General features: G+C 45.6%; 1 protein-coding gene across 1 annotated transcript; it reads left to right on the top strand.

Annotated features, from left to right (window-relative positions):
- The first annotated feature begins 3177 nt into the window (after positions 1–3177).
- On the top strand, positions 3178–10628 carry SNRPB (small nuclear ribonucleoprotein polypeptides B and B1). Its single transcript, XM_018564295.1, has 7 exons — positions 3178–3297; positions 5790–5941; positions 6030–6141; positions 7778–7930; positions 8299–8437; positions 8609–8734; positions 10457–10628. The coding sequence occupies exons 1-7, from the start codon at positions 3295–3297 to the stop codon at positions 10492–10494; spliced, it is 723 nt and encodes a 240-aa protein (XP_018419797.1). The 5' UTR covers positions 3178–3294; the 3' UTR covers positions 10495–10628.
- The last annotated feature ends 907 nt before the right edge of the window (positions 10629–11535 follow it).

Genomic DNA, 11535 nt, shown 5'->3' with positions numbered 1-11535 from the left:
GAGATTGTGGAAGAACTGGTCTCTAGGTCTTATTTGCCTGCATGTTACAGTAGGTAAATCCTTTAAAATAAACACAAAGTGGAAAGAAGCTTTAACGTGACACTACATTCAGGAAATAAATCTTAAAAATGCATTCAAATACATTAATTATTAGCAAAAATGTATCTTATTTGTGTATCACTCGGCTGTAGATCCTCCAATCATCTCTGAATTGGTGCTGATATTGTCCTTCCTTCGGGAGGGCGGCTACTTTTGTTCCCCATGTTCCCTGTGTGTGTTATAAAGTAGTCACCGCTCCAAGCTCACTCCTATGATGGACTACAATCTCACATTTAGTTTACTAATTGTATTGAGATTGTAGTCCATCACGGGTAATACTGTAAAACAGATGAATGGTCTTTTCCACAAGATTTCGTGAGATTTGCAGGATAAAGCCCTTTTATTGTTTTTTTCTACACAGATCTACCACTAACGTGATCATGGGGCCGACAGTGAAAATGCGGAAAAAGAAGCTTGTCATTAATGATGTCAAGATGGCCAACCCAGTTCTAGGAGAGGAGGAGAGGTTTAACAGGACGCGGCTATATACAGACAAAGAGAAATGACGGGGGAGAGAGGTCCGCCTTAAAGGGAGTTCCCCTTCACTTCCTCCCAAGAGGTCCAGCAGGAATTATGAGGAGGTGATAACCTTTCTCCAACGGTTGTCACCCGAACAAGATTCCCTATTGTAAGTCTTCCCTTCACCTCCTGTTCGTGTGACAACTCAAAAATGTGGGATTTCCCATCACTTTCTTTACCGGAGACAATGGACACCAAGAACAATTGCGAGGGCCAATCTGCACAGTGGGCACATAGACATACCTTCCAATTTTCTGAGATGGGCAAGGGGGACAATTTGTAGCTTAGAATATGTAGGCAACGACGAATGAAGACATTCATGCCATGTCTACTTATCCTTTTTATGGGCATTGTACAATGGGAACTGCGCTAATTTAAGGTGCCCATACACCTGCCAATTATCGTACGATAATCGCGGGTGATACCGCAACCGTACGATAATCGGCAGGTGTATGGAAGGCGTGCAACCGTTTCTACTGTACGGTCGCACGTCTTTTGTCTTCCGAGCACGCTCGAAAACCCGCTGAGAATCGTACGATTTTCGGCGGGTCAGTGGCGTGCTCGGAAGACAAATGTCGAACAGGTCGGTGTGCGCAAGCAAACACTGCCCGCTGAGCATTGGAATCATCGGAAGCCCTCCCCGCCGCTTGCGATGATCGCAAGTACGATCTGCCTGTCCAAGATGGGCAGATCGTACGAGATTTTAATTACCTTACAACCATCGCACAACGAAAGTCGTGCGATGGTTGTAATGTGTATGGCCACCTTTAGAGGTCGGAGGAAATATTTGGTGCAGTAAAACACTTTTGATACAGTAGTGTTAAACTCTCAAACTTTTTTTCAATAACGAATCCAGCTGATTCTGCAGAAAACTAAAACGTTTATACATCAAGGAGCTGCATCCATTGTACGAGATTTCATTAGCATTTGAAATAGCTTAAAATCATATTGACTTTAATATCGCTTTAAGTGATACATCTTTATATAGACTAAAAGGAGGGACAACTGAGGAGGAAAGCGGGACAGAGGGATTTGGTTCCAATGAGGGACAGTTGGGGACTGTGCATGGATAACAATACAAATCTGACAGAGGTTCTAACCTTACCACAGTATATCCTACTGGCTTCACATACAGTTTAAGATAACCTGTGGCTTAAGCTCACTTTAAATGTAAATTATTTATTTGCCACCATTAGCATGACAGACAAGTGGTGACGTTACCCATAGTCATATGTATATCTTTGTTTTTGTATTCCAGATACACAATGGAATTGGGTTGCTGCAGGCAGTACGGCCGCGTACTCCCATAGTGAAGGACAGGGGCTGCGTACTAAGCACACGCAGCACCCGTCCTTCCTGGGAGCCGCCCGATACGGCCGTGCACGCAGCACGGAGCTGTACGTGCCGGACCATTCTAGTGTGAATGAGGGCTAAGGGCTGTGTTGCAATACTGAGACAAGATTGGTTGCAACTGTGAGTAGGCTGCCAGCTGCAGAAGACAATTGGGCGTGCCCATGACAAAGGAGGGTGCGCAGTTTGGTATCTTCACCCCGGGCACTGAATGACTTTGTCCCAGCACTGATGGTAAGCGTGCCATAATGTGCAAATGTACTGTACATATCCAGCAAGCAGTAAGGCCCCGTCAACACCAGAGCCTGTTGGGAGTAAGCGTTGTGCGTGGGACTCTGTTTTCCACAATTGGTTGCACGTCCCCATTGGGTCCCTGGATGCGAGCCAAACACTGAAAGGTAGTTCATGTTGCAAATGTGACGACATGCGTTCTGGGTTTTTCTTCTGTGCGTTCATACATACGTGGAAAAAACGCATTTGCTCAGATGCGTTTTGGGTGCCATTATCTAGTAATAGCAGCGCAAGCACGTTCCTTGTTTGCGCACGTATCGTGGACGCACGTTGAAGCGTGCACTTTTGTGCATATTTGACACGTGTTTACGATATGCCCTGGTGTGAACATGGCCTAGACTCTAAAGGTGCCCATACACCTATCGATTTCCATTCGGAAAATCGTCCATGGATAGTATTCTTCGAACGACAATCGATCAGTTGATGGGACACCAACGATTTCACTTACTTTACTCCTGGACGAATTTCCTCGACCGGAACATTTTTTGAACTGTACGAAAATCAATGAATTAGTGGCGTTTTTGTACAAAACGTATTGCAGCGAGAACACTTGCGCAAAGGAAAGTCCATTCTGTTGATCAGTGAAATTCGGTGATTCAGTAATGCTAACGGACGATTATGAAAATCGACATTGGTCTGTGCATGATGGCCTATTTGAGCTACAATTGAAAGAGGGATCTTGGCAGCAATGAAAATTTCCAAATCGAAAATCTATCGGAGCAGAATCCGAAACACCGAAGAGCAATAAAGACTTGAATGAAGCCACAGCGTGTTATGAAGTCCTGAAAGTCTCTTCTCCTTGTACATATATCGTCCAGCCAGCAGGGGGCGCTCCCCTATGTACAGCACACAGCAGTAGGAGGCGCATTCCGGAACTACTTCTCTATGGTTCCGTTTTAGAGCGCACGTTGAACGCATCGCTTCCGGTTATACACAGCGCTTCCGGTATAAAGAGCGCCGAAGGAGGATAACTCCTGGTGCAATTTTTTTCATTCCCCGAATCGGTCGCGAATCCGCGGCATCCGACCTGCAGCCATGGTGAGTACGGGAGAGGGGGACCTAATGGGGTGAGGGCGGCGGATTCTATTGTTTCTGGAGGATATAGCCCTGTGTGTTGTAGAGTTATATCCGCTCCTCAGAGTGACCGTGTATTGTATGTTATGTGTATGTGGAGTAATGGCGGTATTGTTGTCTCTATAGCGAGTGGATGTTGACTGGCGTGTGCTAAGCACTGAGCCAGTACAACGGAGACCAGGCACACATTGTAAATGAAAGTTTAAACTATAGTTTCCTATTCCCTCTAATATAGTCATTATGTAATCAGGTCCTAGATGAGACTCCTATGTACAAGGCCTTTATCTGAGATGGGATAGTACCGCTGTTGGCCACAGCCACCATGGTGTCTTGTATTTTTAGTGACTTTCTCCTATTTTTGGAAAGAAAAGGAGCAGGAAATGTAACACGAGATCTTCACCCATGAAATTAAAGGATTAGTCCGCCTTTCATACCATGTTCCACCCATATTTACACGAGGGTGCAGTGGGAACATGCATTCCTGCTCATGTGTGGGACTTTGTTTCCTATGCTTGCCGTGTGTTCCCATTGGATCCCTGGAATGCGTGTTTCTATTACACCCTGGTGTTATCCGATTAACCGATTAATCGAACTTAATAATCGGCTAACTAATCGATTTTGAAAATAATCGTTAGCTGCAGCTCTAGTGTGAACGTGCGTAGAAGCGCACACTTTGATCACGCTTGATGCACCTTCGTGATACGCACTGGTGCTTTTGGCTATCCCATGATGCCATTTGTCAGCCACACTTATCTGAATTGTGGGGTTCATCTCTTTGCAGGCTTCTGGACATCTTTAAATTCAAGGTGTGGCTGTGATGCTCACAATGTCATTCATTCTCAGATCCGTTCACAGGCTCTCAATGAAAAAAACCTACAAATTCCATCTGCCACTGCGGCACGGGGGCTTGTAGTTTTCAGGGGAGTACAAGTAGTGACACCTACCTTGTAGTGACACCTACATTGTAGTCCTGTGATAACACTGAAGTAGAGCTGCAACTACTAATCGATAATGAGAATCGTTGTCAGTTCTCATTATCGATTAGGTGATTCATCTCAGCCGGTCTCCTCTCACCACCACCACAATGCTATTTCAAATTGCAATAGCGAACTGGCTATTGCACCCACCCCTACTTGCTGTTTACATTCCCTGGCCGAAGCTATCTAGCCATGTGTGCTTGACTAGCTACTTAGAAGTTGAAAGTTGACCCTAGGGGTCTAATGGACCCCTAATGTCGCCTTAAAGAGAGCTTGTCACCTCCAGTGTGCTACCTCATAGTGGGCTTTTGAGCCCTACCATGTGATGGCAATAAAGTTAACAAAAAGATTTAAAAAAAATTTTAAGTACAAAAGTAAAGTCCCCCACAAATGCGTGCAAGCACTCCTCCCACCCGCAGTGCGATCTGCCTTGGAACGTGCTGTACCATGATGCTGTGCGATTGCAAAAAATTGTGCATGCAGTTTTCTTCCGAAGTAAACTTTTTTGTGACACTTTTTGTGCATTTTATTTTAAATTAAAGATGGTATTTTTATTTTATATTATCCGATTAATTGAAAAAAATATTGGCCAACTAGTCGGTTATGCAAAAAATCATTATTTGCAGCCCTACACTGAAGGTCTGGAACTCTGTATGGACCTGGGTCTGCAGGAGCTGACTCTGGCTGCAATGCAAAAAAATAAATGCACTCTTTTTTTTCTTTTTGCAATATGTGTACTTTTATTTTGCAAATAATGGAATTTGCCTTTAATGCAGAACTCTGGGCAAAAATCCCATTAACCCTTGCAGTGGGGCTATCCACACACTGCAAGGGGTTAACTGCTTGTTTTTGTCTAGGGTCAAAAATAAGTTATACTCACTCAATCCTCCGAGCCGTTTTGCTCTTTGGTCCTAGGAGCCTCTCTCCCCCTCCACTGCAATGGTCTAAGGTCCCTAATTCTTTTTATGACTATAGGAACACTGATGGTGAAGTGCCTCCTTAAAGACTAAGTTGGTTTGGTGGCAGGTTCTGCAGCTAGTCTGTACTTGCTGTACCATAAAGTGCCTCATCTTAACCTTACTAATAGTGCTCATCCTCCATGACCTGCCACTTGGTTTCCTGATTGTCCAGGAAGCTGGCTTCATGCTGTTTGGCCGGCTTGATGCTGGTTGGCTGGGATGCCGGCTTCCTGACCAAAGCTAGCCAATCGTGAAGCTGGGCAGCGAGTCATGACCTGCCGCTTTGCTTCCTGATTGGCCTGAAAGCCGGCTCCATGTTCCCTCGTGGCACTGCCGTTCAGAGGAAATCTCCCTCTGACTGGAGCATTTGGGTGAGTACGAGTTCTCGCCCAAATACTCCATCAGCACCGATATAGTACTGGTATTGTATCTCTGCACACGGCAATTAAAGACAGGATGCATGAGAAACTTTATTTTATTTTTTTTTTTTATAAGGCTTTGTATATGATTTCTCTTTCAGACGGTGGGGAAAAGCAGCAAGATGCTGCAGCACATTGATTTCAGAATGCGTTGCATTCTGCAAGATGGTCGCATCTTCATTGGAACCTTCAAAGCATTTGACAAGCATATGAATCTTATACTGTGTGACTGCGACGAGTTTAGGAAGATCAAGTAAGTGTTCTGTTTGGTGTAGTAAAGGAATAAAATCTAAACTATAACCTACCTGTTGCACCTGCTAATGTTGTCCTGTTTCCTTTAGGCCCAAGAACTCCAAACAGCCAGAACGGGAAGAGAAGAGGGTACTAGGGTTGGTTTTACTACGAGGGGAGAACTTGGTATCCATGACAGTAGAAGGCCCACCACCAAAAGACGTAAGCCCAAGTCTCTTTATTCTGCAGCATTTTCTACTGCTAGTATAATTCTGCTTTTATAAAGTATAACTGCTCTTTTGAAGCTGAACTCTGGGCAGATAAAAAGCTGTCATGGTGGCGTTATGTAAATACAGCTGGCAAGTGCCTTAAAGGAGACTTATGAGGTGAGTGATTTTCACTCAGCCTCATAATCTGAGCCAACCTGTGACAATCAAACTCACAGGTCGGCTCAATAGATCGGGAAGTGAGCAAACGCATACCGTCGCTCGCTCACTTCTCGATCTATCCGTGCAGAGAACCGTGACTGTCACTCACGGCGCCCTGCAGGGATACTCTCCTCCTCTGTCCGATCCTCCAGCGCTGACTGGCAGAACGGACGGAGGGGGTGGGTACAGCTGGCTCTGCCTCTAGATAGGCAAAGTCAGCTGAATTGTCGGGATCCGTTCCGGCGTCTCAGTATACCGCGGGCTGTAGCTCGCGGTATACTGAGCTTAGGATGGCGGGAGGACGCTAGTTTGCGTCCTCCCGTTACCCTAAGGAGCACCATGGGGAAAAGCCCTAACCCCATAGTTCTTTAAAAATGTAGTTCCACGTTTGCAGTCAAACTTGAGAAAATGCCACTGTTTGTGTTCCCACTCAGGGCTTACCCAAACAAAGTTTTAAAAATCTATTTACCTTTTTAGCTGTTTCTTTTGAATGCCTTTGTGTAAATTCCAAGCTGAAATTCCTGCTCTGGAAGTGAAATTGCACGTTGGCTCTTTTGATTGAGAGCTGAGCGATCACAAACCACTGTTTGTGAGTTTAGTCTTCTCCCTGAAGAGTGGTGACTGTCAGTCACCACTGTCTGCAGTGGTTTTTCCCCTTCCCTCCTTTTTCGCCAGTGCTCATTGGAGGGACAGACAGGGGAGGGGGTGGGCACAGTTAGCTCTGGCTCTAGAGAGCCAGAGCCAGCTGTCAGGCAGCGGGTGGATCCCGACCAACTGAGATTTTTCCCGACTGCGGCGCAGCTCTACGCTGCCAGCATGTGGAGCAGTAGCCTGCTAGATGCTGGCATTGGATCATAAGGGGACACTAGTAAATGTACCGTACTCCTTTGGCCCAAAAGGACTGCAGCCAAAAAAAGGCTTGGCTTTAGTTCTCTTTAAGCAAATATAAGCAGCAATTGTCTTAGTTATGCAGTGTAAATGGGAACGTATAACAAACCTAAAGTGGATCTAAACGTTTTTCATTAGCTTCTTGTAATGCCCGGCACAACAGCACCCACTAGGAGAGGGAGGGAGCACAATGGTTACCAGTCAGTGGCTCTACTGGATCATTAAGTGCTGTCCCATCTAATATTGGGAACTGAGTAGTTGACCTGGTCAATGTGCTGATGCTTTATTATCCAGTCATGGGCTGGAGTGGGTCCTTCAGCAAGACTTTTCTTACAGGGGTGTCTGTTACATAAGACGGGGGGAAAGTTGTAAATACTTTGACGGGAACCGTAATTTTTATACATAACTTTGTATTTCATGCTTTGCCTGGTTACTGTAGTAACCTGATAATGCATAACTTTCATGCTTTGGTATATAGGCTGTGTTTACAATGACCATAGCCAGCGGCTCAGGCTTAAGGTGCCATTTTCTTTCTCTTGCAGACTGGTATTGCTAGGGTACCCTTGGCTGGAGCAGCTGGAGGACCAGGAGTTGGCAGAGCAGCTGGTAGAGGTGTGCCAGCTGGTGCTCCTATGCCACAAGCTCCTGCTGGCTTGGCAGGACCCGTCAGAGGTGTGGGAGGACCATCACAGCAGGTAAGAAACGACATGCAATTTAGTGTCCCAATAACCACGGGAGAAAATATTCAGTGATGAGCTTTTATTTGTTCTTCCTAGGGATGCACCGATGCTGATTATTCAGTATAGAGTACTGATTTTTTTTTTTCCCCCTGACCAGGCGTTCCGGTATCTGAGCATTTGTGAGTGGGTACGAGTGCTCACACCAATACTGATACTGGTATTGGTGCATCCCTAGTTCTTGCAGATATTTTCTAAAGCATTGCTCTTTGCATAGTCCCTTTTAAGATTGGATTTGCTGGCATGTTTCATCCCTCCTGTGGAAACTATTAACCAGCCCTGCAATAGGAAATATATCTTAAATGATGGCTTGTCTGTTCCCACAGGTGATGACACCACAGAGTCGAGGTAACGTTGCTGCAGTGGCAGCAGCCACAGCTAGTATTGCTGGTGCCCCAGCACCGTATGCTGCCGGAGGACGTGGCGGTCCACCACCACCAATGGGTAGAGGAGCACCCCCACCAGGTATGAATAGTCTAGGTTCTTGCTTTGCTGGATGGGATCTGTGATGAGAATATGACTTCTGAAGCTGTTGATGAGTTCATAGCAGGATTATTCTGAGATCCAGTCTGACTTCTATACTATGACATGTCCATGTCTTATCTGCATATTACTGATTGCATTTTGTTTATGCAGGAATGATGGGACCCCCTCCAGGCATGAGGCCACCCATGGGTCCACCAATGGGCATGCCCCCAGGCAGGGGAGGACCAATGGGAATGCCCCCACCTGGTATGAGGCCACCTCCACCTGGAATGAGAGGTAAGAAGTTGAGGTGTTTTCTAAAATCTTCATAAAAGCTAAATTGGCTGTTTTTGTATAAGTTTAAAAACGACTGAAACCCAAAATATATTGCGTGAGGTTCTAGTTGCTGCATCTCTATACTTTGTATAATGGTTATGAAGGAGAGGTAAAACCTCTCTGGGATAGTGTATGGGGCATGTGGGGTTTACCACACGAGCAAGCATCCTAGCAGTTGTAAAAACATTGACCGGATTATATTCAAGTTTTTTCATACTCTCAGGATTAACTTAGAAATTACCCATATAACCAGTTTAGTCCAAAGCGCAAATTGGAGGGATGGGGGTAACTGCCACACACAATCAAATGAGCTTGTTAGCTAGGTGTGACCTGTAATGTTTATGCATTGGTAACTTTTTGGATAGAACTAGGGATGAGCCGATATAATTTTTTTGGTATCAAGTAATGATTTTTTTTTTTAACCTTAACTCCCATTAAGGAAGCCAGGCAGCATGTAATGGCACGCCATCTGGCTTCCCGATTAGCAGGGAAGCCGTTTCTATGCCCCCCGTCACCAGGTGACGAGACAGCATAGAGCCGGCTTTCTGGTGAATCAGGAAGCCAGGCAAAGCGTAACGACGCGCCCCCCGGCTTCCTAATGGAGCCGGCTTCACGGCCAATGCTACCTCATCACCAGGTGACGAGGGAGCATGAAGCTGGCTTTCTGGCCAATGAGAAAGCCAATCGACGTGTCGGACGCTGTCCGGCTTCCTGATTGGTGGGGAAGCCAGCTCCTTCGTCACAAGGGAGCATGGGGCCAGTTTCCTGGCCAATCAGGAAGCGCATAATGACTCGCTGCCCAGCTTCCTGGTACTGGAAGCTTAAGTATCGGGCCAGGCACAAGAGCATTTGGGTGTGTAAGAGTACTCGTCCAAATACTCTGCACCACTGCTATTGTCTGTGCATCCCCTGGCCAGGGTTCTCATAACCTCACCATACATGTTACACTGTTGTACAATCCACAAAGATTTACCAAAACTATGTAATCTGAGCATCCACCTGCAGGATACAATCCATTTGTAGCCAGGCAGGCCCTAGGTATATAGTTGTGTGGAGAGCTTTAGAGATTCCCCCTTGCTGTCCTGGTGAGAATCTTCCCCAGACAGGAAGTCATAGAAAATCTACAACAACATGTTTTGGCATGTGAAAGGCTAGAACCTGTCTGCTTTTTATTGCTGTGTTCCTGATTCTTTTTCTTAACATCCTGTTTGAAACCTATGTCTGTGTGACAGGTGCTTGGAATTTCTTGAACACAGGCCCATAGATCCGTAAAAAAAACAGATGTTGCAATGTTTTTCCACTCTAGTTTACAATAACATTTTGGGTGGATATTTTAAAGTAAACCTGTGGGCTCAACTCGGGTTTTAAGGACACCAGAGAACCCAATGTACATGAATAGGCAAAGATCAACGCCTGCCAACCATGCAGCCTTGTTGGGCACCAGTTTCAATGGGTGACTGGTGTACACTAGGCTAGGATCATGTAGCTGGAGGAGATACTTTTGAACTTGTGGTTGGTGACTGCATAAGGGATTGCCGGGGTTTTGGGGGGAAGGGAGCTTGGAGTATAGGACCATCTTACTATAAAAGGTAAGCTCACAGGTTTGTTTGAAGACTTAGTAATACTAAATATCCTAATTTGGCTCTTAACTAAACTTTGTTCATCCTTTTATTTTTTATACAGGTCCTCCACCACCAGGCATGAGGCCCACCAGGCCATGATCCAAGTCACCTGTAGACTTGTTTGCTCTTCTCTAGCTCTTTTGTTCTGCCGTCATGGGACTGTTGTGGTTAGATGTTTGTAACTTTCTTTTGTAAATTGTTTTTAATAAAGAATTAAAGAAAACTATGTTCTCGGCTGAAATGAATGAACCCCTCATCCCACATGAGAAGCAGTGCACTTCCCCATTCTGTTGACAGCAGCAGAAGGCTTTATTTTTTTTTGTTCATAAAATCCTTAACTAAAGGATGCAAAGTATTTAAACTTTGGGGTGTCCAACAGAGGTGTGAGCAACACCGCAAACTGACAGACCCAAGTAAAAGAGAACTAGGCACTGCTTGCATGTCAAAGCGCTGAGTGTCTGAAGAACCTTACACCTAAAGCTGGCATAAGCTGAGGCTGGCATGTCACCTGGTAGAACTTGGTGAATGTCTGATCAGAAGACCAGGCGGCAGCCATGCAAATCTTAGTTGCTTTATACTGAAAGCCCTCAATACAGTAAGCACTCAAATCCAGCAATGGGCCTTGAGAGAGAAGGGTGGAATTTGAGACTATAAACTTGGATTATGGTCTGGCTGAACTAGGATTATGGTCTGGCTGAACTAATTTGAGATGGGACTATCTGGGATTACAAAAAGCATGCAGTGGAGTAAGATGCCAAAAATTGTGGGAGGCTTCATTTTGGTGAACTGGAGACTGGCGGAGGGACAGGAGAATGGCTTGGTTGAGGTGAAAGGCACAGACTAGGAAGAAGGAAGTTCTGGGCCTCAACACCACCTTTTCCCTATGCAAAATTAGAAGTTTTTCTCTAGTCACCTTCCAGGACCGCATCAGAGATAGGCTCCTCCCACCAGAACAGGAAACGCATCACCCACACCTATTAAAAAGATCACATGCCTTGCATCCCTCAGTTTGTTTCCTCCGGCCAAGCAGGACATTGTAACATTTGTTGTTTTAGCTAGGCCTTCATGCTAGTGAGCAGGGGCCTCCCTCGGCATGGCGTATGGCATACAGGGTCAGGGGTCCTGAGGTACTCATGATGG

Source organism: Nanorana parkeri, unplaced genomic scaffold (genome assembly GCF_000935625.1).
Source record: "Nanorana parkeri isolate BGI_ZX_2015 unplaced genomic scaffold, ASM93562v1 scaffold743, whole genome shotgun sequence".
Taxonomy (NCBI): Eukaryota; Metazoa; Chordata; class Amphibia; order Anura; family Dicroglossidae; genus Nanorana; species Nanorana parkeri.
The sequence above is the reverse complement of the archived record's forward strand: the minus strand, read 5'-3'. Positions and strand labels throughout refer to the sequence as shown.

Coding starts and splice junctions, on each gene's coding strand:
- SNRPB (XM_018564295.1), top strand. Junction 8,438..8,608: donor TAGAGGAGCACCCCCACCAG/GTATGAATAGTC, acceptor TTGTTTATGCAG/GAATGATGGGACCCCCTCCA. Junction 8,735..10,456: donor ACCTCCACCTGGAATGAGAG/GTAAGAAGTTGA, acceptor TTTTTTATACAG/GTCCTCCACCACCAGGCATG.